The sequence below is a fragment of the Oncorhynchus tshawytscha genome, linkage group LG12, assembly GCF_018296145.1.
Source record: "Oncorhynchus tshawytscha isolate Ot180627B linkage group LG12, Otsh_v2.0, whole genome shotgun sequence".
Lineage (NCBI taxonomy): Eukaryota > Metazoa > Chordata > Actinopteri > Salmoniformes > Salmonidae > Oncorhynchus > Oncorhynchus tshawytscha.
This window is the reverse complement of record NC_056440.1, coordinates 35,894,956-35,922,306: the sequence shown is the minus strand read 5'-3', so window position 1 is coordinate 35,922,306 and position 27,351 is coordinate 35,894,956. Positions and strand designations below refer to the sequence as shown.

The 27,351-nt window shown below is 42.7% G+C and overlaps 2 protein-coding genes across 10 annotated transcripts; both read right to left on the bottom strand.

Moving 5' to 3' along the window:
- Window positions 1-2,030: 2,030 nt before the first annotated feature.
- On the bottom strand, window positions 2,031-18,553 carry LOC112263073 (endophilin-B2). 6 transcript variants are annotated; one of them, XM_024439057.2, is made up of 14 exons: window positions 18,378-18,553; window positions 17,324-17,465; window positions 17,102-17,113; window positions 16,419-16,547; window positions 12,977-13,110; window positions 12,759-12,851; window positions 12,625-12,636; window positions 9,709-9,771; window positions 8,397-8,420; window positions 4,569-4,658; window positions 4,296-4,396; window positions 4,125-4,139; window positions 3,777-3,999; window positions 2,031-3,604 (listed from the first exon to the last, which is right to left on the bottom strand). In XM_024439057.2, exons 1-14 carry the CDS (start codon window positions 18,438-18,440, stop codon window positions 3,497-3,499), a joined length of 1,209 nt encoding a protein of 402 aa, XP_024294825.1. In that variant the 5' UTR covers window positions 18,441-18,553; the 3' UTR covers window positions 2,031-3,496. The 6 variants fall into 6 exon arrangements, with proteins under 6 accessions (XP_024294825.1, XP_024294828.1, XP_024294826.1 ...); XM_024439060.2 differs by lacking the exon at window positions 4,125-4,139; XM_024439058.2 differs by lacking the exon at window positions 12,625-12,636.
- Window positions 18,554-18,592: 39 nt separating this feature from the next.
- Window positions 18,593-23,340, bottom strand: LOC112263072 (phosphatidylinositol 4-phosphate 5-kinase-like protein 1). Of its 4 annotated transcripts, none has more exons than XM_024439053.2 (10): window positions 22,298-23,340; window positions 21,485-21,712; window positions 21,221-21,271; window positions 20,937-21,091; window positions 20,693-20,817; window positions 20,130-20,164; window positions 19,994-20,046; window positions 19,805-19,917; window positions 19,498-19,660; window positions 18,593-19,299 (listed from the first exon to the last, which is right to left on the bottom strand). In XM_024439053.2, the coding sequence occupies exons 2-10, from the start codon at window positions 21,710-21,712 to the stop codon at window positions 18,861-18,863; spliced, it is 1,362 nt and encodes a 453-aa protein (XP_024294821.1). In that variant the 5' UTR covers window positions 22,298-23,340; the 3' UTR covers window positions 18,593-18,860. The 4 variants fall into 4 exon arrangements, with proteins under 4 accessions (XP_024294821.1, XP_024294820.1, XP_024294822.1 ...); XM_024439052.2 differs by having other exon boundaries at window positions 19,994-20,049; window positions 22,298-23,337; XM_024439054.2 differs by lacking the exon at window positions 21,485-21,712 and having other exon boundaries at window positions 19,994-20,049; window positions 22,298-23,334.
- Between the last annotated feature and the right edge of the window lie 4,011 nt (window positions 23,341-27,351).

The following is a 27,351-nucleotide window of genomic DNA, read 5'->3' as shown; positions in this document are numbered from 1 at the left end:
AGCGGGAGCTGGGATGAACGGAGGCGGCAGAACGGAGTACTCAGGTTGCGGTGTAGAGTTTGAGCATAGCCTGAAGGTAGGGAAGGGCAGTTTCTCTTGCTACTCCGTAGGCATGTTCCATGGTGTTGTAGTGTATATGAGTTTCGACTGGAAGCCAGTGGAGCGTGCGGAGGATCGGGGTTACATGGGAGAACTTGGGAAGGTTGAACACCAGGCGGGCTGCAGCGTTCTGGATAAGTTGCAAAGGATTGATGGTACAAGTGGGGACTCTACAAATGTTGTAGAGCATGAACCTGCTGGAGCGAGTCACTGCTCTGATGTTTGCAGAGAACGACAGGGTGTTGTCCAGGGTCACGCCAAGATTCTTTGCACTCTGGAAGGGGGACACCATGGATTTGTCAACCATGATGGAGAGGTCTTGGAGCAGGCATGCCTTCCCCAGGAGAAAGAGCAGCTCCGTCTTGTCAAAATTGAGCTTGAGGTGTTAGGCTAGCATTAAAGCTGAGGTATCTGCCAGGCTAACAGAGATGCATGTCACCAAATGGGTGTCAGAAGGGAGGAAGGAGAAAAGTAGTTGAAGGTCATCCGCATAGCAATGATAGGAGAGACCATGTAAGGATATGACAGAGCCAAGTGACTTGTTATATAGAGAGGAGAGGGCCTAGAACCGAGCCCTGGGGGACACCAGTAGGGAGAGTACATGGTGGACCCTCTAGAATGTACAGGCACTATAGATACACATAACTATAATGACATTTAAAATATAAACATGTACATACTGTATATTCCCAGAAATTACCTACAGCACTTACTTGAAATGTGGATTGAGGCTATTTTTCTTTGTTTATTTGAAATTAAATCATACTTTTAATGCTAAGCATTACAATTATTTTGCAATACTTTATATACATGAACATGTTGATTCAGTACTCATGAAACTATTAGAAATAGGAGAGTATGTTGTGTCAAACAGGTATTACAAGTATGCCGGCCTAGACGGCATCCCAAGCAGCATCCTCAGAGCAGTGTTTAAAGACCCATTCAACCTCGTCACTATCCCAGTCTGTTTTCCCCACTTGCTTCAAGATGTCCACCATTGTTCCTGTACCCAAGAAAGCTAACTGATTCAAATGACTATCACCCCATAGCACTCACCTCTGTCACCATTAAGTGCTTTGAGAGGCTAGTTAAGGATCATATCACCTCCAACTTACCTGACTCCTGAGACCCACTACAATTTGCATACCTCCCCAACAGATCCACAGACGACACAATCGCCGTCGCACTGCACACTGCCCTATCCCACCTGGACAAGAGGAATACCTATGTGAGAATGCTGTTCATTGACGACAGCTCAGATTTCAACACCGTAGTGATGAGCTAGGAGGGCACTAAGCTAAGGGTCTGAACTCCTCCCTCTGCAACTGGGTACTAAGACTTCCTGATGGGCTGACCCTCGGTGATGAGGGTAGGCAAGAACACCTCTGCCACACTGATCCTCAACACAGGGGCCCTCCAGGGGTGTGTGTTCAGCCCCCTCCTGTACTAACTATACACCCATGACTGCGTGGCATATATTATATTGTTTACTTACTGTGTATGTATACTGTATTCTCAACATAGCTCATCCTAATATACCTACTACTGTACATACCAGACCCTTCCAAATTATACAGTCTAGACACACCACGTATTTATATTCTGGATTCTGACACTGCTCGCTAATATAATCTACATTCGATTGTTAATTGGACACATTCTGACATTTGATTTGTTTAGATCTTCTTATTTGTGTATTTGCTAGACATTCTGCTGCACTGTAGGAGCTAGAAAAATATGCATTTCACTACACCTGCAAATCGACCAATAAACTTTGATGTGATGTGTTACAGGATGTTGGACAAAGTTTGAATTTGAAATGAAATGTATTTCTAACAGAATGATTACTTTCCATCTGACTGACTGCTACACCAGAATATTAGCCTAAGAACAACTTGAGCTGACAACCACATGACCGGATTGTGTCCAAATAAAGCATACTTTTTTTTTATTACATCCTACATATTTTTCATTCATTCAGCATGACTTGTAAACAGGCAATAAATACATTGACAGTAAAGGCAGAAAAGGGTCAAAACAAGACATGCCACAGCAGCAATGGTACAAACCAGGGTTGGGCTCAATTCAGAATTGCATGCATATACTTGTTTCCTTTGGTACTAAAATAAATAAATAAAGATACATACATACATACAGCCATTAAAACTTTGGATTACAATTGTTCTTTTAAAGAGGCTTTTCAGTGGACAGAATAGTCTGTCCAACTCCTGCCAGTAGCACATGCAGCAGCCTAGGTCCTGTCTGAAAACACTTAAGACTTGATCACAGAAAAGACATCAGATCAAACAAACATTTTACTAAATAGAAACAAAAGACAACTGAAGGAACAGTAACATGTTTAAGAAACAGAAGAGCAAAAGAGCAAACTAAAAAAAGGGACAAATGGGAATATAGCTAATCACAGATACTTAAATGATAAGTTGTGGTCTCGCATGCCAAAATGTATGTTCTGTGTTAGATCTGGCCTGTCTTCTTCAAAGGAAGTGTCCAAGCAAACAGGAGTGTACAATACATTCTATTAGCTATAGCAGATGGAAACAGCTCTCTGGCATCATTGTAAGGCAGCTAGTAAACGACTAGGAGTGCTTCAAATATTTGCTGTAAGAGTGATTACATTCCCAGTACGTTAAGCAGGGCATACGGCCATGAAATGTTTCAGTTCCTGGTAGTGGTAGAGGAAAATTACATTATAGGAATGTGGACTAACCATAGGTGCACAGGGTGTATGGAATGGAAAAGATTGGTGCATTGGTGCATATAGTTTAAACAGGTGACAGTGAGTGGGCAGGTTGTATGAAGCTTCACACCTGTTGTGAAAGGTCACCTAAAATAAAACCAAAAAGCCTGAATAATACAGGGGATTTCAATATGTACAAATCTGCGATCTTAAATTTGGCCACTCCGTTGTCGCAGAGAATTTTCCAGCGCAGCAGGAAATGCAAATTGTAGTGTATTCAAGGTTTAAAAAGGCTTCTAAAGTTTGTAATTTCCACTTAAAAAATGTCAGACTTGATTTGCCCTATTGAAAAAAATGTATCAGCCCCTACAAACTTGTCCCTTAATTATAATCCACATAACCATTTACATGTCTTGTAGCTGCAGGATTATTGTCCTGCTGTCAGAAGCAGGGTGAAATTAAAATCTATAAACATCTCACAATTCAGAATTTTCAGCCAAGTTGTCATGGTAACCATTCCTCCATATTCAATGTAGCGCATTTGCCTTCATAATTACCAATGATTTCATGCAGTCCTGGTGCGTACAGAATGTACAGTGGGTGTGTTTGCTTGTTTGAATTCATCAACGTCTGCATGTTTGAAGGCATGTGAGTGCAATTGTGTGTGTTTGTCCATGTATTTCTTTGAGTGTAGTTTCTTTAGCTGAGCAGCTCCAGGTATGTGACAGGCACTCTCCCTTTCTGGTTCCCTCTCTCGCCAACGAGCCAGTCAGAGTCCATGCCTGGCACTGTGTAAACTGTGATTAGCTGGGAAAAGACAAGACAACATACAGTAGTGTATTAATAGTTATTCAGCAGTGTTAATACAATTAAACTGTTCATGAGCCAGTAATCAGTCCACATATTCTAGCCTTGCACAGACACACCTGACTAAACTAATCACTGGCGTGCAGAAAGGAATGTGTGCGAGTGTGCTCACCTCGTCAGCAAGTAGGGAGAGCTCACTGGTGTCGGCCGCGTCATAGTCGTACAGGACCTTGGCCTTGCGTGTGCCCGTGGCGGGGGCCTGTACCTCTTCGATTTTCAGTGTGTCTGTCTCCACAGCGCTGGCAGCGTCCTGGGGTAGGGTGGCATTCCCCTGGGGAGAGGAGCCACTGGAGGCCATGGAGAGACCCGGGTTACCAGCAAACGCGTTGGGAAACCTGCAGAGGTTTAGGGAGAGAAGACAGCCATAAGGTACACAGCACATTCCCTAAGGAATAATAAGACTTTTAGAAAAGCGGTTAACGTAAATATGTTACTGTAATCGTCATCAAATGTTACTTACACATCTCCATTGGAACTGAGAGCATAAGAGATGACAGTGGAGATGGTCATTGATAAACAGCATACACCCATTTGAAGAGCAAATCATTGCAGCAAATGAAAGCCAGGCATAGACACCCCAGCTAAGTATGCCCAATATACATGTGTGCATCTACCCAGAGCCAGTCCTCACCTGCCCAGCTCTTTCTGCAGGTCTTGCATGTGCAGGTAACACTGCTTGTAGTAGGCTGTCTGTGCCTCCACAAACTCATGCAGGCAGCGCAGGTGGTTCACCTACAGACAACATATCCAAAACACAGACAAGACAACCCCGTTAGAAATACTTGTTCCTCCTCAACATACCCTGTTACCACTATGTTAAAACAGCACAATACACAGTAAACAGTACAGTTAGGTGTAGTGGTCATGTTTGTCCTCTCTATATATGTGTGACCTCATGACTCACGTGTGTACTGCTGATGCCCTCCAGTAGGAGTCGTGTGACCTCTGCCTGTCTGTCAAACTCTGTCTGGGCCACTCGAAGTTCATGCGCTGCCTACAGAACAACAACAACACAGAATGAGATAACATGTCATTAGGGCTGTGGCGGTCACGAAATTAGGTCAGCCGGTGACTGTCAAGCAAATAACTGTCGGTCTCATGGTAATTGACGTTAATTAACAAACATATTTAGCACCTCCTGGTTTCCACACATCACCGACAAGCCACAGATGCAGGACTTTTGGAACATCTACATTTTAAAGTCTAATAAATCCATGTAATATAGCCTACACCTTCACAATTTATTAAAGAAAGGTCTAAAGAAGCAAGATATGAAGAAAATGTAGTCTATTTCAAAAGATCAAAATAGCATACTATGCATTGTCCTTGTTAAGTTCTGATCTGACTGTCATATGGCTGTGAGCTACACCAATTTAGCAGACAAGATTTGCTTAGAATTCCGTGGCATTAGTTTATAGTTTGAAGAATACAATTGAACCAAGTTGAATAAAATACAAAGGATATTTTCTCCAAATGATTTGAGGGAGTGCTGGTATTCTGTGTTGAGCGGTTAACAAAGAAATAGGTACACCTATATGCTTAGAGTTAATGTAAATGTAGTTCTACAAACGTTGGGCTATACGTTTTGATTTTGAATGCATTATCAGGCTGCATGATGCGAATAATGATGATTTGAAAAAAATTAGCTTGAAGAGTCTGAGCTCTGCTTTGTTTTTTTTGGACAGGCTGTACACACTATCAGTCTCTAATTCATAATTTGACAGCACTTGATAATGCCTCGAATTTCATGGTGGCGTCCCCTGTGTGTGGCCGTTACGCACCCTAAAATAAAAATCCAGGCCTTTTGTGGCCAGCGGACGTTGTGCCCTTCTCCCCGAGGGCTGAGCGCACCGATGAACCTCTCACTCACATGGCTCTCCATCACTTGATCGGGTCTTTCTCACAGGCTACAAGTGAAGACAGACACATCGGGGACGCAACTCGCGTGTCCTTATCCAATTCCAAGGTGCATATTGAAGATACTGGAAGAACTGTTCACATGTACTTTGTCAGCCAACAAGATGAGTAGGTCTAACGAACAGCAAAAGCACTAGCCTACGTCAATTTACTACCCCCATAGTACAAAAGATGAACTATTCTTATCTGTGAGAGAAATAAATATTCCAAACATAGTCTGGGACAGTTGTGGGATGTGATATATCCCAAATTAATACAACCACTAGCATCAAATAAACGTTTTTACGCAATGTGGCTGACGTAACAGATCAGAACGTTTAGCTTGAAATGTTGATAAATTAGGCTATTAGGCTATTTCTTCACATTATAAGTGCAGCAATGCGCACACGGCAGTAGGCTTGAAGCACAAATGTTCCATGAGCGGGAAAACACCATTGTCAAAAGTGACCGCAAATGTGATTATGCATGTAATGCTTCTATAAAAGGTGCATTTTAATTGTGAAAATTATCTTCCCCAAACCTAAAACTCACACACTGATTATGTAGGTCAGTTGGTCAATTATCTATAATTCATAAGTGATAGTCTGATGGGTGACAATATTAGACTATTGAATTAATATTGTCTTTACATACAGTACTGTCAAAAGTTTGGACACACCTACTCATTCAAGGGTTTTCCTTTATTTTTACTATTTTCTACATTGTAGAATAACAGAAAACATCAAAACTATGAAATAACACACATGGAATGATGTAGTAACCAAAAAAGTATATTTTAGAATCTTCAAATAGCCACCCTTTGCCTTGATGACAGATTTGCACTCTCTTGACATTCTCTCAATCTGCTGAGCGCTTGTTGGCTGCTTTTCCTTCACTCGGCGGTCCAACTTTTTCCAATCAATCTCAATTGGGTTGAGGTTGGGGGATTGTGGAGTCCAGGTCATCTGATGCAGCACTTCGTCACTCTCCTTCTTGGTCAAATAGCCCTTACACAACCTGGAGGTGTGTTGGGTCATTGTCCTGTTGAAAAACAAATGATAGTCCCACTAAGCGCAAACATAATGGGTTGGTGTATCGCTGCAGAATGCTGTGGTAGCTGTGCTGGTTAAGTGTGCCTTGAATTTGAAAAAAAATAACCGACAGTGTCACCAGCCAAGCACAATCACACCTCGTCCTCCATGCTTCACGGTGGGAACCACACATGCGTAGATCATCTGTTCACCTACTCTGCGTCTCACAAAGACACGGCGGTTGGAACCAAAAATCTCAAATTTGGACTCAGACCAAAGGACCGATTTCCACCAGTCTAATGTCCATTGCTTGTGCTTCTTGGCCCAAGCAAGTCTCTTCTTATTTGTGTCCTTTAGCCGTGGTTTCTTTGCAGCAATTCGACCATGAAGGCCTGATTAACGGAGTCTCCTCTGAACAGTTGATGTTGAGATGTGTTTGTTACTTGAACTGTGTGAAGCATTTACTTGGGCTGCAATCTGAGGTGCAGTTAACTCTAATGAACTTATCCTCTGCAGCAGAGGTAACTCTGGGTCTTCGTTTCCTGTGGCGGTCCTCATGACAGTCAGTTTCATCATAGCGCTTGGTGGTTTTTGCGACTGCACTTGAAGAAACGTTCAAAGTTCTTGACATTTTCTGGGTTGACTGACCTTCATGTCTTAAAGTAATGATGGACTGTCATTTCTCTCTGCTTATTTGAGCTGTTCTTGCCATAATATGGACTTGGTCTTTTACCAAATAGGTCCATTTCTGTATACCACCCCTACCATGTCACAACACATCTGACGCATTAATGAAAGAAATTCTACAAATTAACTTTTAACAAGGCACACAAATGAATTTAAATGCATTCCAGGTGACTACATCATGAAGCTGGTTGAGAGAATGCCAAGTGTGTGCAAAGCGGTCATCAAGGCAAATGGTGGCTACTTTGAAGAATATATAAAATATATTTAGATTGGTTTAACCCTTTTCTGGTTACTACATGATTCCATCTGTGTTATTTCATTGTTTTGATGTCTTCACAAATATTATTTTTTAATTACAATAATTAAAAAATAAAAACCCTTAACTAATAGAGTAGGTGTGTCCAAACTTTGACTGGTACTATATATTAAATATTGTGTGTGTGAAATTTGCTTTGAATTAGAATGGACCATTATCATGCACCTGTCCCGAAAAAGGGGCAGCAAGAAAAAATACATGTCATCTATGCATTTAAATAGCGATTGGAAATTACTTTTCCTAAGGTTCATGTTCATGCAACCCAGGTAGGCTATAGTCCTTTTGTAAAGATAAGTCATGTGCTTAATATTAGGAAAGTTGAGAAATAAATATAGTAGGCCTAGCCTATAGAAAGCTGATGGGAAACTCCTCTTTTTAATAGAGGCCATCACTCTGTTTTCTCACGTAATTGCATAGCCTATAGAAATGTTGTGCAACACGAGCTCTCATGAAGTATTTGATTAGATTTTCGATTACATTTGCATTGATGTCAGAGTGATTAAAGGGACAATAGAGTGTGGAGTACCAGGCAGTTAGAAGGTTGGTATGCTACTAATGATCAGCAGCAGCAGAGCTTGGAGAAGCCTAGTTACCATGACTAAAACAGTCACATAGAATTTGACTGCATTCATGCATCGTGAACGCTGGTGTGGCGGTAATAGCTACATGTCCTTTATCAGCTGTTTTGTTTGTGTCCACCAGTGTGTGCGGAAAGAGACAATCTAGAAACAAAAGATAAAGCGTAAAGATATAATTTACTTAGACAGTATGTGAGGACGGTATCCAAACATGTCGTACTCACTTTGTCCACTTCCTCACTCCAGAGCTGAAAAGCCGCAGGACAACAAGAGAGGGGGAGAGAGACACACATTCTGATGACATCACAGGGGAGAAACACACATTCTTAGATTGAGACTGATGACATGACAGTTAAGAAACATACGTTTTCAACCCAGGGGTGCATTCAAGACAGCAGATTTGCCAGATTCTGGTACTGTGCTCAGAGTAAATTTTATCTGGATCATTTGAAGTGAAACACCTGTGAAGATCTTTACACTACTTTTGTGGGTGTGTCCGAAAAGTGTCACATAGATAATGGACTTTATGCCGAAAGCAATCTGGTGATAAAGTGGTTAGAGCGTTGGGCCAGTAACCGAAAGGTTGCTGGATCGAAACCCTGTCAAGGTAAAAATCTGTCATTCTGCCCTTGAATAAGGCAGTTAACCCACTGTTCCCCGATAGGCCATCATTGTAAATAAGAATTTGTTCTTAACTGACTTGTGTAGTTAAATAAATAAACTGTTGCTACAGATGTCGAAGCACATAATAGAATAAAAAAATATGTCTCCTATTGTGTCTTGTATACAACCCTGGTTGTCATGAGTGACAACACAAAGAGACATGATTAACATTATAGTGTCTTATACTCCAAGTCGTTATTCACGTCATGTTGTAGTTGTATAGTCCATTTGTGTTGTTGGTGGGGCCACAACGTTTTATTTATTTAACTGGGATTATACCATGGAATTGTTGAATACTCAATTCTGATTGGCTGGAAGAACATTCTAGAGCAGGCATTATTTCCCTATAATGCACAGCAATATTCAATGGCTATGAAGTTAATTCTTAATAGTCTTTCTGGGACAGTGCATATTGTTCTTTGCCCTAGCACTAACTCACCGGACTCAAATAATCCATCTTGACGATGAGTTGATCAGCTGAATCAAGTGTGTTAGGGCAAAACAGTGTGCACCCCTTTGGACCCCCCAGGACTAGCCTCGCCAGACACCCTGATCTCAGTCAGCTTACATAAATGGTTCGCTACACAAATATCTACATCTGTGTAGAGAATATCTCACAAGCTTACATGAATGGCTGGTGAGATCAGGGTGGCTCGCGAGGCAGCCGCAGGACCAGGATTGGGAACCACTGCTCTAGGACCTCTAGGGGGAGCGGGGCACTCAACACTTGGCTGTAGTCTCTACCTGCCTGCAACATGACGCATGTGGACACTGTATGGAGAGGCTGCTCAAGGTTATGAGCACACTGATGTCAGCGAGAGTAGGCTACATGTAGTGTTAGTGTAGCGTGGACTGGCTGTTTAAGCTACTTACCGCAGATGCACTGGCAGAGAGGACATAATTCCTGGGTCTGGTCTCCTGAAAATCAGGCACAGCCTACAGACATGGCAGAGCAGTTTACACGTACAGTATGGTGTGCACCAAACCAAAGAAACAAAATCAAACAAAACAAAAAAAGTATAATAAAGTCATGTGACAGGAAAGCACACACAGCAAAAACGAAACCCTTTGTTCTTTACTTGCTGATATACAGAGACAATTCTGAGACCGGTCCAAATATCTTTCTACACCTGCATATCTCCTGGTGATTCCCAAGCCGCGTTAGACTAGAAGGTTAATGACTATACAGCATGTGTAAATAAAAACAGCAGGATGTGAGATCATTCTGTGTACACAGCCTGTCATGTGTCATAGCCCATAAAAAGGAAGCAGACCTTCAACCATTACGCCATTCTAGCTCATACTATGTGTAGCCTGCAAAGTATACCTAGACAATAGTTCCTGTCTTCCGGTCAGAGGCTAAGCTATAATATAATGGAGTAACTAGAATGTTATATACTGGGTGATAAGTTGTTGGTTTGATCTTTAATGTATATTTTATGTAAATGTATGAGCACGTGGAAAATAATTTATTATTCTGAGGACAATATATCGAATAAAGTGTTTCCCGAACTCGTTTTGCTAATTCAGCTAATTCTAATAATCAAAGATGAATTGATTATTGGAAACAGTTGTGCAGTGCTAGGGGAAAAAAACTCAACTTGCACCACTTGGGGTCCCCAGGACTGAGTTTGGGACACACTGATCTAATATAATAAAATTACTCTCAAATGAGTTCTTAAATCATTACATTGGACTGGCCAAATCCCAAAGTAATTAAAGTGCTGTACTTTAGGAAATACACTACATGACCAAAGTATGTGGACACCTGGTAGTCGAACATCTCATTCCAAAATCATGGGCACTAATATGGAGTTGGTCCCCCCTTTGCTGCCATAACAGCCTCCACTCTTCTGGGAAGGCTTTACACTAGATGTTGGAACATTGGCTGAAAGGAAGCAAGTCCCCGCAGCACAAGAGCATTAGTGAGGTTGGGCGATTAGGCCTAGCTCGCAGTCGGCGTCCTAATTCATCCCAAAGGTATTTGATGGGCTTGAGGTCAGGACTCTGTGCAGGCCAGTCAAGTTCTTCCACACTGATCGACAAACCATTTCTGTAGGGACCTTGCTTTGTGCACAGGCAGTGTTATGCTGAAACAAGAAAGGGCCTTAACCAAACTGTTGCCACAAAGTTGGAAGCACAGAATCATCTAGAATGTCATTGTATGCTGCAGCGTTAAGATTTCCACTCACTGGAACTAAGGGGCCAAGCCCGAACAATGAAAATCAGCCCCAGACCATTATTCCCCCTCCACCAAACTTTACAGTTGGCACTAGCATTTGGGCAGGTAGCGTTCTCCTGACATCCGCCAAACACAGATTTGGCCATCGGGCTGCCAGATGGTGAAGCGTGGTTTCCACTGCTCCAAAGTCCAATGGCAGTGAGCTTTACACCACTCAAGCCGACACTTGGCATTGTGCATGGTGATGATCTTAGGCTTGTGTGCATGGTGATCGTAGGCTTGTGTGCAGCTGCTCGGCCACAGAAACCCATTTCATGAAGCTCCCAACGAACAGTTATTGTGCCGACGTTGCTCCAGAGGCAGTTTGGAACTTGGTAGTGATTGTTGCAACTAAGGAGAGACGATTTTTACATGCTATGCGCTTCGGCACTCAGTGGTCCCGTTCTGTGAGCTTGTGTGGCCGACCACTTTGTGGCTCAGCCGTTGATGCTCCTAGACATTTTCACTTCACAATAACAGCTCTAGCAGGGCAGAAATTTGACGAACTGACTTGTTAAGGTGGCATCCTATAACGGTGTCATGTTATATGTCACTGAGCTCTTCAGTAAGGCCATTCTACTGCCAATGTTCTATGGAGATGGCATGGCTGTGTGCTCGATTTTATACGCGTGTAGTCAACACGGTGTAGCTGATCTAGCAAAATCTACTAATTTGAAGGCGTGTCCACATACTTTTGTGTGTGTGTATATATATATATATATATATATATATAGTGTAGGCTAGGCTAAACTAATACATACATTTCCAAATTAGCATGCCTTCATGTAGCAATCACCATGCATACAGGTTTCAAATATCTGATTTGATATTAGTCTACAACTGAAAGAACATATTTTCTCCGTACATCTGTTTATTTACTCATATTACAGAAAAAAATCTAATCAAATGGCTAATACAATGGCTTATCAAATCAGATCTTTGCCCTGAAGGAAAAACTCAGCCAAATATCTAAACATTTGAAATGCTCTGACAGAATGGGAGCAGGGAATATGAAGTGAAGCTAGACCTTGGTCATGGTATAATAGGGCAAGCAGGTTAGCAATCAGGACTCTCAACTCCAGTCATCTGCACTCACATGGGACACGGCCTCTCCTCTCACTACTGCTATCAAATAGGCCTTTGTGATTTTATGAGGGGATACATTGGGTAATTAGATGCAGTTTGTCACGGACTCAAATTAGTCTAATTTGAAATACACTTTTGTTTCACCATTTTCCAAATACTTGTGTACTACTCAGTTTTGTTGACTCTAGGGTCATATACGGGTTTGCTCCAGTGCAAATCAAATCAAAGTTTATTTGTCACATGTGCCGAATACAACAGGTGTAGACCTTACCGTTAAATGCTTACTTACAAGCTTAAAATTCTTACAAGGCCTTACCATGCCACAAGTTAATTTCACTCACTTTCAAGAGAACTCTAGTCCCTCTCTCTCTCTGAAGACAAACATGCACTTAACTGGATTTCATGGTGGCAATGAGCATGTCAGAAAGAAAAAGGGAAAATAAAATAACTAAAAGTAGACAATATTTTACACCAATACTCACTTCTCCCTCACACTGTGAACATAATTAGAATAGAGACAGATGTTATTTAGCAGTAGCAGTTCGCTCTGAACTGGAGCCTGGTTACATGATGCAGCTGAAGGTGCACAGGGAGAGGTGGTGGAGGGTAGACTCACCGCGGCCTTGGACTCAGCTAGTTTGGCTTTCTTCAGTCGCGCTTTACTGGAGTCCAGGTCCAGTCTGCGGTTCTCCAGGAGACGCCTCTCTTTCTGAGGCAGAGAGGAGAAGATCAGCACCTCTCTGTACGGCATGACCCCACACATAAATCCTGGTCTATACACGGGTCTGCATGCAATCTCATGATGTCCCTCTGAGGCCAGAAAGCCAGACTCACTGAGATGGTCCTCCAGTCTCCTTCCAGAAAGTTCCTGAGTGGGGCAAGGAAGCTGATAGCGGAGGTCTGTAGGAACTCTCTCTGTGCACCGCCTAGTCTCCTCTCACAGTCACCTACCTTGATCAGGGTGCTACCTACAGAACACACACACACACACGAGAATATGATGAACCCACAAACAATGTGAAATATACAGTGGGCTCCAAAATTACTGGCACCCCTGACTGGCAATGCACAAACACTACCTTAAAAAATAAACAATATAATTATAGAGATAAATTCAAAATAACAACATATGAATAAAGTACAGTATTTCTCACATTTCAAATCAACCAACCAAAATGATGCAATTATTTAAAACAAAATAAATTTCCCCAAAATCAAGGTTTCATAACTATTGGCACTCATTTAGTACAACCACCACCTCTGGCAAGGATAACAGCATGGAGTCTTTTCCTGTAATGTTTGACAAGGAACACATTTGGAGGGATGTTGGACCATTCCTCTATGCAGATCCTTTCTAGAGCATTCACATTCTTGGGTTTGCGCTTATCAACTGCCCTCTTCCACTCAGCCCACAGGTTTTTGATTGGATTGAGGTCTGGCGACAGATGGCCACGGCAGAACATTGATTTTGTCACAGAACCATTTCTGTGTGGATCTTCAAGTATGTTTTGGTCATTGTCTTGTTGGAAAGTCCACCAACGGCCAAGTCCCAGCCCTCTAGCAGAGGCAACCAGATTGTCAGCCAAAATTACCTGATACTTGGTAGAATTCATTATGCCATCAATCTTAACCAGTGCCCCTGGACCTCTGGAATTAAAACAGCCCCAAAACGTCACCATATTTCACCGTGGGTATGAGGTGCCTCTCCTTGTATGCATCTCTGTTTCGACACCAAATGTGCAGATGCTGTATCTGACCAAAACGTTTAATTTTGCTCTCATCTGACCAGAACACCTTCACCCAGTCATAATGTAAATGACATTTGGCAAACTCCAAGCGCTTGCGTGTCTTGGGGTCAGAAAGGGCTTTATTCTGGCAACCCTTTCAAAGAGCCTGTGGTTGTGGCGTCTGATGGTGCTTTTTGAAACCTGGTGACCCCAAGACACCACCAAGGCCTGCAGTTTTCACAGTGATTCTTGGGGATTTTGATGCTTCTCTCACCATCCTGAGAAAAAATGCAAATGCATTTGCGTCCTCTACCCGTGAGATTTTCAACTGTTCCATATCTTATTAAAACATTCAAAATAGCCCTGACAGTGCTCAGTGGTATATTCAATAGTTTGTGGATCTTCTTGTAGCCATTACCAGATTTATGAAGGTCTACGACCATCTGTCCCCATTTGAACTGCCACTACTTTTGTTTTCTTCATGGTGTTGGATGACAATGGGATATTGCACGTGTAATATATACCCTAGTGAAACAGGAAGTGATGCAATGGCTCAATATATAGTTCCTTAAGACAAACATAAATAAGTGGAATTTCATTCCTAGTTTAATTTTGGTTGATGTTATTTTCAATAATCTTTAAGGGTGCCATTAATTGTGAAACCTTGATTTTTAGGGACATTGATTTTTAATGAAATCAATAAATTATTTTGTTGGGTTCCATTGAAACATGAATAAAGTACAGTATTTCTCACATGTTGGTATTTTGAGTTGCTCTCTATAATGAGATTGTTTATAAGTTTAAGTATTGTTTGTGCATTGCCAGTCAGGAGTGACAGTAATTTTGGAAACCATTGTAGGTACTTAGGAATGACTTAATGCTTATCATAAGAACACAGACAGACAAAAGTCGAGACCAATAGGACTTGGTAGTGCAACACAACCGGTTTAGGATCTCAAACATTAAAGCTGCAGTATGTAACTTTTTGGGTGACCCAACCAAATTCACATAGACATGTGAGTTATTAGTCTGTCACTCTCATTGAAAGCAAGTCTAAGAAGCGGTAGATCTGTCTATGTGCAATATTTCTATGCTTTCCTACTTTATACCCGCGAAGAAAGAGGAACGGAAACAGAGGGGAACCTCTAGAGTAGCAACATTCTTGACATGGCAGAAACTCAAATTTCCCCTTTGAATGTAGGGGTTTCTCCAGATGTAAAAACAGACAAAAGGAGTACAGGAATACCTGATGGATAACACCACACAGCAAGGATTATATCATCAAACAGGCCTACAACTTGCGGAATTTAAAGTATGCATATCTGTGTGGGTTACTTGTTGGAAGGCATGGACAGACCGCATTGGTATACTGAAGAAATCATGTTTTTCGACATGTCATTGCTGTGAGGAGACACTACTACAACAGAGTTTCTACACCCACACACAGAAGGTTGCATCACTAAAACCTACAACTGAGAAACAGACCACTAATGACCTGATTAGAGCAGCTGAGTGTCCATCTAGTTACTATTGCAGAGAGGAAATAATGGGATTGATGACTGATCGATCTGTATGCCAATAAGGGTTTTCCACTGCTCCACACAGCTGTCTGCTTTGTGACATGGTGTATTAATTCATTAGAAATCTAATTACTTAAATCACTAAAACATGCCTGTTCTTGCTTAGTATTAGGTTACTGTGTGTGCATTTTTATTATTGGAAAAAAACAAAAAAAGGGACTTATTGGCATCAGCTTAATGTATAAAACAAATCATTGCTAAGCAGGAGTACTGCAGAGCTGTTCATTAAGCTGTACATGGCCCAGCACTTAGATCTCTGTTACTGAGCTCCATTTCAACTGAAGGAGAAAAGCACCAGACAGGGAGCCTAATAAACTAATTTCTGCATAAACATTCTGCGTATATGAGCCAAGCCTGAAGCTCTCAACAACATTCACATAGGAGAGAGAGAGAGTGAGCGCAAACTATTGATCCTCAGGACTGCCAGTGAAGGAGAGAGGCCTATTTATTGGCCTGACAGACATGAGACAGCCTGGAGGGCAGGGGCGGGAGGAGACCAATTCACTAACAACAGCTATCGTCACCAATCTCACTGCTCACTCACCTTAGGGTGAAATCATCAGTAGAAACAAAAGGCTTTGGGAAGAGTTCTACACTATAAACTACTGGAAAATGATCATGATGTTCACTGTACCCTGTAATTACACCTGCAACCCTGTACATTAAACATCTAATGTCATTTAAAATCAATATCCTGTATCAACTATGGAGATCATTTCTCACAGGGATATACCACAAATGGTTTGAGCCCTTCTTATAGCACAAGGGTGAGGGCACAGGGTGAAGATGTATTGGGTAAGTGAGAAAATGCATTTTCCAGAAAATGTCACTCATGGATTTGACTGGGGCTCAAGGCACAGTCTCGGTTTCCTCTCTCAAAAATGAAATGATCACTGGCCAATCCTCTCAAAACAAACCAGATTTAGACCACCTGGGAAGAATAAGTATACACAACGCCTGAGTACACACCATATGGAGTTCCAGGTCCAAAATCTTTAGCCGCATCCTGCATGTAATGACCCAGTAGTTCTCCATTATTTGGTCTGGATGGAACCGTTCTGTCAAGCTTCTCATACAGGAACTCCTCAATCCTGGCACCTGCCAATACAAAGAGGGGGATGTCCTGCTTCAAGAGAGGACTTGAAAAAAATAGTTGTCACAGATGGACACTATGAAACCTAGTCTGAGAATGGAAATTCATGGGAGAGAAGAATGCCAAAGAAAAGTAAGAAAATGCCCAATATGACAATGTAGAGTATTGTAATTCAACATGGTGGGAATGAGGTGTAGAATGAAGATGTCGTGGAGATAAATGTTATTTCGCTCAGATAATGGTTTTAGAGAGACTAACATATTCATCCCACACACGGTAAATGCAAGTTTCTGAGGAATGAATTGCTGCATGTTACCCACAAGCCTGAGTCAGTGTCTGGTGTGCTTAACACACAGAGCTGTTGAGCTGCTCACTGATAAGTAGGCTACCGCTTGCAATAGAGGATAATCAACAGGTTTTCATAACCACAGAACAAGCGCTAGAACAGACTGGTGCTTGAAAACAGCCAATACTGCATAGAGCATTTGTCTGCTGCACTACAGACCAGTAGGATGAAAAGATTCCACAACAGGGCACTATGGGAGGGAGGGATACTCACCAGTGTGGTCAACTGTAGCATGGAGAATCAGAGAGTTACAGGTTAGAGCACAATGCTCTCTATCACCATGCTACCGCCATGTTTCACATAAAATAAACTCAGTGGTTTTCATTTAATGTGTTTCTGGTCCTTCTATCCTGTGTGTGTGTCTGCATTATAAGTAGGGTTGGGAGTTGTGGAGGCCTCTGTCCTGATCAGTTCAGTGTGTATGCCGGGCCTTACTTGGGTTGGGCTGCAGCAGAACCTCTGTCTGCCTGAAGATTTTCTCTGTCCAGTTTTTAGTGGAATCGGCACGGCTGAGCAGATTCTCAAAATGGGCATCCAGCTCAGTCTTCTCTACCTGTCCGAACTTTTCCCCTGTGAACTTTGGCAAAATACACAATGAAAGAATCACTTTCACTTCTCTGTGAACAAGGCCTATTGCAGTGACTCAACATCAATCGTGCATTTCCACTGTTTCTGTGTGTCATGGAACTTTTCTATAGTGTCCTATGACATGTCACTTGCATCTTCAACATTATCACTGGTGTAGGGATGCTCTTCACGCCATGCGACTCCTCATAGGCTACTGGAAACCATTAACTAAATACCACGCCCTCATACACCATGAAACACTACACCTGCTAGTCTCCCAGTCCCTGTCTAATTAATGTTTCACCAGTCTTTTCCCATTGCCACTATCCTCTGCCAAGGGGTTTAGATACAAAGTCTGAGAAATAAAACCGAATGGAACTTCTATGGGCTGAACAGACATCCATTGCTTCCTTGCAACGTTACTGTATACATTGGGAAATCAGTCCCACTGTCATTTTCATCATGACCTGTTACACTGTCACAATAATGAAAACTGTATCTGGCTTTGTAATGTTTGGGGGTTGGGCAAAGGGGGCACGAAAGGTCACCTCTGACCCACAGCTACACCGTACCTGAAAAGCAAAGTAGCGAACGTCAGCTATAGCATCAAGCTAGCAGTGGCTATCACAGACGGCATAGAAACCTTCCTTCAATATATCTATGTTACAAGCCAGGAAAAAAAGCTAGCAGTGCCGTACGATGGCTACTATGAAGGGAGGATAACGTCAGCTGAACCAATGTTTTGTGTAGGATATAAAGGGTATTATGTCAGTAACGTAAGCTAAAGGATTTGGCAATGATGCCAACTCATGCAGTTTCCCGTTTTTATTTAAGCCAGACGTTACTAGCTATTTCGCGAACATTAGCTAGCTAGCATTTAACGTTAATCAATTTATAGGAGACACGACATAAATTACCCTACCTGTACAGCTCGTGTGAAAAACACTCCAGCATCCGAAGCTAATTTCTTCACGTTGAAATCCATTATGTTGGAAGTATCTGGCTAAACACACATCTAGCTATGTCCAGGGAGACGATATTCAGTCAGCGGTATCTGTCACCGTCTCTGGTATCTACACATCATCCTGAAATCATTATTCTATCAGTGATCGTCTACCCATTTTATGGAGTTTATGGTTTCTTATGCAGTGACAGGGTTTATTATTGATTCTCTAGTCACGACTTATTCCAATACATTTTATACACATTCATACATGATTTTTGAGAAACCTGCCACATAATTATTTGGGGGACATATCACTAATGTAAAATTCCTCTAGATATATATAAACAGGCTAGCACTGCAACAGAAGCTATTTGGTGCCACCTACTGTTCATAAAACAAGTTTGATTATTCACTTGACAGTCTCTTCTGTGTCTTTCAATGGGCTTCAGTGTCCCCGTTTTACTTGGTGTGGTCCTTCACCCACTGGCAGAACCTCTGGGAGTAGGTAGCTGGGCTGACAGTGGAGAAGGCTCTGCCAGGGAAGCGCAGACTCTTCCACAGGTTCTCCTGCCTTTTCTTCACACCGTACACAGTGAAAAAGTCTACAATACCCACAAAGTAGCGCAGCTTTGGTCCGTCTATGACATGCACAGAGTTTTTTAAATTAGGCAGCAGCCTACGGTGATGAGCTTGGAACTCCAGGAGTTCTGCTTCTGTACAGTTTACGGAGTGTAGGTTTATCTCCTGGAGGGGGATTCCATGGCCAGAGTGTTCCCCTGTGTTCTGGATGTGGTCTGACCCACTGTCTATTGTATCTGATGCCAGTCGAGCAGAGTACCCCTCCAACAACGGAATAGTGGGGGGATCTTCCTCTGCGGGACTGTCTTGGTCCATTGACCTGCAGAGGAAAGACCATTCAAGAACTGAATAACAAAGAGATAACAATCAGCTTAAGAGTAAAATACCTGATTTGCAATTATCTTCTCACTGTGTAACTTTACATTAGCTGCATGTCTGGAAGGTCCACAAAAGAAAACTAGTGTGTTACTTTTTTTTTTTTCATACAGTAGATTATTGTTCTCCACTGAACACTTACTTTACAGTGCGCATAGTCAGGTTACTAAAGGAGTGATTCCTGTCCAGCTCATCTTGGTGCAAGGGTTGATGGGCCAGCAGGATACTGTAGTCAAGCACATTGAGGCTACGGAGGAAGGCCGAGTCTATTTCAACCTGATCCACAAGCCAGGAGCGCTGCTTATCTGTCAACACATGATAAATGTTGACTTCTTAGGGGAACATATGGGGTTTTATCTTTCAATTGATAATAGACACAAGGAAAGAACACAATATTATTTTATCCATCCCCCAGGTACTGACAGATATAGGACATACCAGACTCTTACCCAGAATGATGTGCTTTCCTTCAAAGTTGTTATCCTTCAGAATCTTAGTAACTGGGTTTCCCGTAGATGCAGGGTCAGTCCACCTACCCACCTCACATCCCTTGATGTCATATCTAAGAGGCAAAGCCAAAATGGACAACTTTTTTTTTTTTAATCATCTTTCATAACTACAATACAAACAATGTTTACCTGGTATTAATCCTCTCATCCGGGTAAAACACATTCTGCATCACAATGAAATACTTCTGAGGAAGAATGAGAGAAAAGTTACTTAGAGTAATAAAAAAACAACTGTTTGTGAAATGTTGTGTTTCATTAAAATTACCTTTGTTTTATTTGGAATTTGAATGCTATAGAGCCCTGGAATAAGAAAATAAGAATATGAACATCTGACAAAGGTGGCAGTCAATCTCTCGTGATATTTAGTATTTTTTTAACCCCTTTTTCTCCCCAATTTTGATCTTGTCTCATCGCTGCAACTCCCCAACGGGCTCAAGAGGCAATTGAGTCATGCGTCCTCCAAAACACGATCAGCCAAACCTCGCTTCTTTAACACCCACCTGCTTAACCCGGAAGCCAGCCGCACCAATGTGTCGGAAGAAACACTGTTCAATTGATGACTGAGGTCCGCCTGCAGGCGCCCGGCCCGCCAAGAGGAGTCGCTAGAGTGCGATGAGCCAAATAAATCCCCCCACCCCCACCCAAACCCTCCCCTAACCCAGACAACGCTGGGCCAATTGTGCGCCACCCTATGGGACTAAAGATCACGGCCGGGTTGTGATACAGCCCAAGATTGAACCTGGGTCTGTAGTGACACCTCTAGCTGCACCACTCGGGAGGCCCTGTCATTTGATATTTTGATCTTAAGCTGTTAAACTTCTCTCTCACCCAGGAACCTGACCATCAGGGAATGGGGGTATTTCTCCAAATGATCCATATATGCCTTCAGGTTGGATAGGAAAAACATAACCTCCCGCGTATTCTGTGTCTTTAGGAAGAACCTCTTGTCATTCCTAAGGAGGGGGGGGGGGGAAATTACATTTACTACATGTGCTGCTATGTAGAGTTGACATAGATTAGATGTGTTGTGTGTACATGTATGAGGTTTATGATGTCCTCCAGCAGGACTCACGTGAGGAAGAAGTCAGCCTTGCTCTTGGAGTTGCTGATGAACTGTAGATAGCAGCCGTCTGAAGAGAGGGACCTCTGGTACTCCTCCTCTGTTATATCCAGGGACCGCCGCAGGCCGGCAAACACAGGGCCTGCAAACGTCTGCATCTCCAAGTCCTGCAGGGGGAGGCAACAGAGGACCATGGGTTTGAAACGGAAACGTGTCCCAAAAAACATTTACTCAAATAGGCAGTATGCTGTTGGGATTGGTTTAACATATTTGTTTGAATAGTGATTAAATAGCACCTTGTGGACTTGAGTCTCCGCCGATTTGTAATGTTCAGCAGAAAGTTTACCCTGATTGAAACAAGATCAACTCATTATAAAACCACAATGAAAGGTTTCTTGTCATAAGTAACTAAGGGAAAGCTATGTACAATGCAAGTACTGTATGTACAGTCATTTTCTCAGAGGTGGGTCAATGTCGTAAGTTCCAATGGTATAAAACTGTATTCTATGTGACAGTTGAAATAGTGTGTATATTGTTGTGCAGTCTATAGGTTTGCTCACAGGTACTGTTGTGTTGTTGCTGGTCTGTAGGACAGCATGCAGGCCCTCTTTCATAAGACAGGTGAGGCTGTATAAGTCATGTTCCTGGTTGGTCTTAAACACCCCTAGCATCCTCCATGTAAATGTAAATGTGATGTAAATGTAAATCCATCTTCTCCTCAGACCCCACCATCGCCTTCGCCTGGCTGTCCCAAAGTGACACAGGCGCAGACCGCTCCTCTTATCCATCTGACAATCACACACACCACAAACAACTCACAGTCACCAGAGGCTCACCAGGAGGGTACCACACACATAGACTGTACACAGACAGACAGACAGACACACACACACCTCTGGATCTACATTGTATAGCTAAAAATGTGCAGTTAAAACAATAAACACACCTGCCACTGTTTCCATAAGAAGCTGACAGGTGGGGTTGGAGAAATGTAACCACTCAAATTCATAGACAGAGCTATAGATGCAAGGATTGACCTTCCATGATTTCTAAATTATAGTTTTAACCATGTTGAGGCTATACAGTGTTTGTTTACATTTAATTTGTTTACAAACATTGGAGTAAAACAAGCTTATATTTTGGGTTGATAGAGTTGTGACAGTCAAGTCCAAAAATGGCTGTAGCAACTGCAGATTTCCGCTTAAAAAATTTTTTTTTAAGAAATGGGAATGACATATCATGTCTGAGACAACATAACATTAAAATAACAGTTGACCAACATAATTACATTCATTGATCGAATGGGAGAAGCTACTCAAGACATTGTTATTTGTTGTAACTGTCATGAAAGCTGACAACCACGTCGTTCTTACCTTTACCAGCCTACTTTCCTCGTGTTGTCCTTTATGCTTTGATGCCTTGCTGTACAAGGGAAGTATCTGAATTCAGTGAAAATCATTGGAGATATATTTTAAGCCTATGCTTTTACCATTTTCATATGCATGTGGATAGCATTTTGGACCGTAAAGATAAAAACAAACACATTTTCATGACAGCGGTCGGCCTCCTTTTTCAGCCAAGAGTAGGCCAAGTGCCGCATACCATGGTAAGCGGGTTGGGCAATATATTCAGGGTGTGTTACACCTGGGCTGTATTTACTAGCTGGAAACCAAACAGCCAACAAAAGCGAACGGAACTGAGCAATGACGCACATCATTGGTAGTAACCTACCTACATTTGCCCAATAGAAACTCTTGTTTTCTATGGAAAACGTTTTGTATTGGCAACTGTTTACTCAGGTGTGCACTAATGATTACACCCCTGCAGGCGTAAAACGTGTGTCGTAATTACTTGTGGTTTTTGAATCTGCCACTGCAGTTAAGTAGTGGAGTGCTACGTTATCGTCATCATGACAAAGGCCCGGATTCGGGAACTAAAACTGTACTGGTTGTGATTTTACTATGTTATTTATTTGACTTATGTCTGATTTCTGTCAAAAAAATTGCTCCGTAAAGATTGGAATCTCGGGAACGCTGTCCATTCTTCGGCGCTTGTCCCAGAGATAGATAGAGGACTTGTATCAGAGCAATTATAGGCTACTGGCGTCTGTGACCACTTGGGCAGCGCCCAGGGGGAATGAGTGAAGCAATGGAAGTTCAAGGCCTACCGCGATACTGCAAGCATTGTTAGCGTAAAACAGGATCCCCCACTATAGTGAATGGAAAAATCTTTGTGTAAATAAAAATGTTTTTAGAAGACAGTCATGGTACCAATAATTGCTTCTAATACACCAGATGTATGTCCCTGAACAGATTATTTTAAAATCGCACACAGAAGAAGGTAAGGATAATTTAGTTACTAATTGCAGCTTGCAGTAACCCCGGTTTCCCTTCAATTTGAGTTACTCATTGAGATGGGGCAACATGACTTCTTGGAGTAGCTCAAACTGTGTATGTTTATTTTTATTTAACCTTTATTTAACTAGGCAAGTCAGTTAAGAACAAATTCTTATTTTCAACGACAGCCTAGGAACAGTGGGTTAATTGCCTTGTTCAGGGGCAGAACAACACATTTTTACCTTGTCAGCTCAGGGATTCGATCTTGCAACCTTTCGGTTACTATGTCTCCTTGAGATGCCATCTTAAACGACTTAATTTGGCTTCAATGTGCTATTGAGTATTCACATAGGAATTAATGTTGTCACATGATCGATGGCTTTGTCTATTCATATATACAGTCATAGGTATTTAGGCTACCTCAATTTTAAAGTAGTCAGTTTTCTTCTTTTGTATTTAAAAAAGTGTAAAGTTAATATTGGTTATTTGCTGCCACCTGTAGTGCTGGAGTCCTGAACCAAATCTTGTGTCATTCATTTATTGTGGCCACTCGATGGCGGTTATATAGGTTAAAGCCATTTACAAACCATAACACCCAATTTGAAGAAGCAGACAATGCTCTGATCATTAGCTGATTGCTCCCAACCAATAGGATTCCCCACCCACTTTAAAATGGTGGAAGACCTCAATGGCAATGTCCATGCATAAACAGGTTATATCCATGATGAGTCCTCTATCTATCTCTATTGTATGTCCTCATTGAGATCTAACTAATTAGTATTCTAATCAAACCAAAGTTTATTGATCAAGTGCACACTGTAGGCCTACGGTAAAATGCTTTCTTGCTAATAATTCAGTGCCCCGTTTCCGATAGTGATTAAGCCTAATATATATATATAACCCACACAAGTGGATCAGGTAGTGCAGCTCATCCAGGATGGCACATCAATGCGAGCTGTGGCAAGAAGGTTTGCTGTGTCTGTCAGGGTAGTGTCCAGAGCATGGTGGCGCTACCAGGAGACAGGCCAGTACATCAGGAGACGTGGAGGAGGCCGTAGGAGGGCAACAACCCAGCAGCAGGACCGCTACCTCTGCCTTTGTGCAAGGATGAGCACTGCCAGAGCCCTGCAAAATGACCTCCAGTAGGTCACAAATGTGCATGTGTCTGCTCAAACGGTCAGAAACAGACTCCATGAGGGTGGTATGAGGGCCCGACGTCCACAGGTGGGGGTTGTGCTTACAGCCCAACACCGTGCAGGACGTTTGGCATTTGCCAGATAACACCAAGATTGGCAAATTCGCCACTGGCGCCCTGTGCTCTTCACAGATGAAAGCAGGTTCACACTGAGCACATGTGACTGACTCGACAGAGTCTGGAGACGCTGTGGAGAATGTTCTGCTGCCTGCAACATCCTCCAGCATGACCGGTTTGGCGGTGGGTCAGTCATGGTGTGGGGTGGCATTTCTTTGGGGGGTCGCACAGCCCTCAATGTGCTCACCAGAGGTAGCCTGACTGCCATTAGGTACCAAGATGAGATCCTCAGACCCCTTGTGAGACCATATGCTGGTGCGGTTGGCCCTGGGTTCCTGCTAATGCAAGACAATGCTAGACCTCATGTGGCTGGAGTGTGTCAGCAGTTCCTGCAAGAAGAAGGCATTGATGCTATGGACTGGCCCGCCCGTTCCCCAGACCTGAATCCAATTGAGCACATCTGGGACATCATGTCTCGCTCCATCCACCAACGCCACGTTGCACCACAGACTGTCCAGGAGTTGGCGGATGCTTTAGTCCAGGTCTGGGAGGAGATCCCTCAGGAGACCATCCGCCACTTCATCAGGAGCATGCCCAGGCATTGTAGGGAGGTCATACAGGCATGTGGAGGCCACAGACACTACTGAGCCTAATTTTTACTTGTTTTAAGGACATTACATCAAAGTTGGATCAGCCTGTAGTGTGGTATTCCACTTTAATTTTGAGTGTGACTCCAAATCCAGACCTCCATGGGTTGATAAATTGGATTTCCATTGATCATTTTTATCATTTTTGATTTTGTTGTCAGCACATTCAACTATGCAAAGAAACATTTAATTTAATAAGAATATTTAATTCATTCAGATCTAGGATGTGTTATTTTAGTGTTCCCTTTATTTATTTGAGCAGTGTGTATATATGTATATATATATATATCCACATAGGAGATTTGTTCTGGCAATGGCCCTGCATATGGCAGCGAAAACTGTAGCACTACCCCCCTTGGCCGTGTTGGCCACTGTACAGGGGATCATAGCGTTGAGTTGAGAGTATACCCAAGCATAGATCGGGTTGGTGTTTCTGAACAGGGCAAATAATGGATTGATATCCAGGGAGAAGGAAGTAATTAGGTGGGGTCCTTTGGCTGGTGGAGTATGCTCAGTTTGCCTGGGATATGCCCTGCCCAGGGTATGTGAAGGACCAGGAAATAAAAGGCCTGCAGTCATGACTGGTGTAGAAAGGGACGTGGCCTATGGGATAGACAGGAATTTATGAGGCCCAATAAAGGTGATGGATCACATATTCTGTCATTATTGCCACCTCCAGTTTCTTCTAGGGCTTAGGTTGTGAGTATGCTGTTCATTGACTACAGCTCAATGTTCAACACCATAGTGCCTACAAAGCTCACCTCTAAGCTAAGGACCCTGGGACGAAACACCTCTCTCTGCAACTGGATCCTCAGGGGTGCATGCTTAGTCCCCTTGTGTACTCCCTGTTCACCCACGACTGAGTGGCCAAGCACGACTCCAACACCATCATTACGTTTCTGATGACACAACAGTGTTAGGCCTGATTACCGACAATGATGAGACAGCCTATAGGGAGGTCAGAGACCTGGCAGTGTGGTGCCAGGACACAATCTCTTCCTCAACGTGATCAAGACAAAGGAGATTATCGTGGACTACAGGAAAAGGAGGGCCGAACACGTCCCCATTCACATCGATGGGGCAGTAGTGGAGCAGGTCGAGAGTTTCAAGTTCCTTGGTGTCCACATCACCAACAAACTATCATGGTCCAAACACACCAAGAAAGTCATGAAGAGGGCACGACAACACCTTTTCAACCCTCAGGTGACTGAAAAAATTTGGCATGGGTCCCCAGATCCTCAAAAAGTTCTACAGCTGCACCATCGAGAGTATCCCGACTGCCTGGTATGGCAACTGCTTGGGCATCCAACCGCAAGGCGCTACAGAGGGTAGTGTGTAAAGTCCGCATCACTGGGGCCAAGCTTCCTGCCACCCAGGACCTATAAACTAGGTGGTGTCAGAGGAAGGCCCAAAACATTGTCAAAGACTCCAGTCACCCAAGACATAGACTGCTGAACAATTAATCAAATGCACACCCCCCCTTGGTTTTTACTTTTTACACTGCTGCTACTCACTGTTTATTATCTATGCATAGTCACTTTAACATTGCCTACATGTACAAATTACCTCAACTAACCTGTACCCCCGCACATTGACTCGGTACCGGTACCACCTGTATATAGCCTCATTATTATTATTTTATTGTGTTACTTTATTCCATCACTCTCCTTCTTGGTCAAATAGCCCTTACACAGCCTAGAGGTGTGTTGGGTCATTGTCCTGTTGAAAAACAAATGATAGTCCCACTAAGCGCAAACATAATGGGTTGCGTATCGCTGCAGAATGCTATGGTAGCCATGCTGGTTAAGTGTGCCTTGAACTCAAAAAAAATAACCGACAGTGTCACCAGCCAAGCCCAATCACACCTCGTCCTCCATGCTTCACGGTGGGAACCACACATGCGTAGATCATCTGTTCACCTACTCTGCGTCTCACAAAGCCATGGCGGTTGGAACCAAAAATCTCAAATTTGGACTCATCAGACCAAAGGATGTCCATTGCTTGTGTTTTTTGGCCCAAGCAAGTCTCTTCTTCTTATTGGTGTCCTTTAGTAGTGGTTTCTTTGCAGCAATTTGACCATGAAGGCCTGATTCACGCAGTCTTCTCTAAACAGTTGATGTCGAGATGTGTCTGTTACTTGAACTCTATGAAGCATTTATTTGGGCTGCAATCTGAGGTGCAGTTAACTCTAA

What these genes read in the sequence shown, in the direction of transcription:
- LOC112263073 (XM_024439057.2), bottom strand. Translation starts at nt 18,440, where the DNA reads ATGGATTTCAACGTGAAGAAATTAGCTTCGGATGCTGGAGTGTTTTTC. An exon ending in GAGACTGGAGGACCATCTCA is followed by an intron (nt 12,852 to 12,976) that starts GTGAGTCTGGCT and finishes TCTCTGCCTCAG; the next exon opens with AAAGAGAGGCGTCTCCTGGA. An exon ending in AGGGCATCAGCAGTACACAC is followed by an intron (nt 4,397 to 4,568) that starts GTGAGTCATGAG and finishes TGTTGTCTGTAG; the next exon opens with GTGAACCACCTGCGCTGCCT.
- LOC112263072 (XM_024439052.2), bottom strand. Translation starts at nt 21,712, where the DNA reads ATGGATAAGAGGAGCGGTCTGCGCCTGTGTCACTTTGGGACAGCCAGG. An exon ending in GCAACAACACAACAGTACCT is followed by an intron (nt 21,272 to 21,484) that starts GTGAGCAAACCT and finishes TGTTTCAATCAG; the next exon opens with GGTAAACTTTCTGCTGAACA. An exon ending in AAATTCCAAATAAAACAAAG is followed by an intron (nt 20,050 to 20,129) that starts GTAATTTTAATG and finishes ATTCTTCCTCAG; the next exon opens with AAGTATTTCATTGTGATGCA.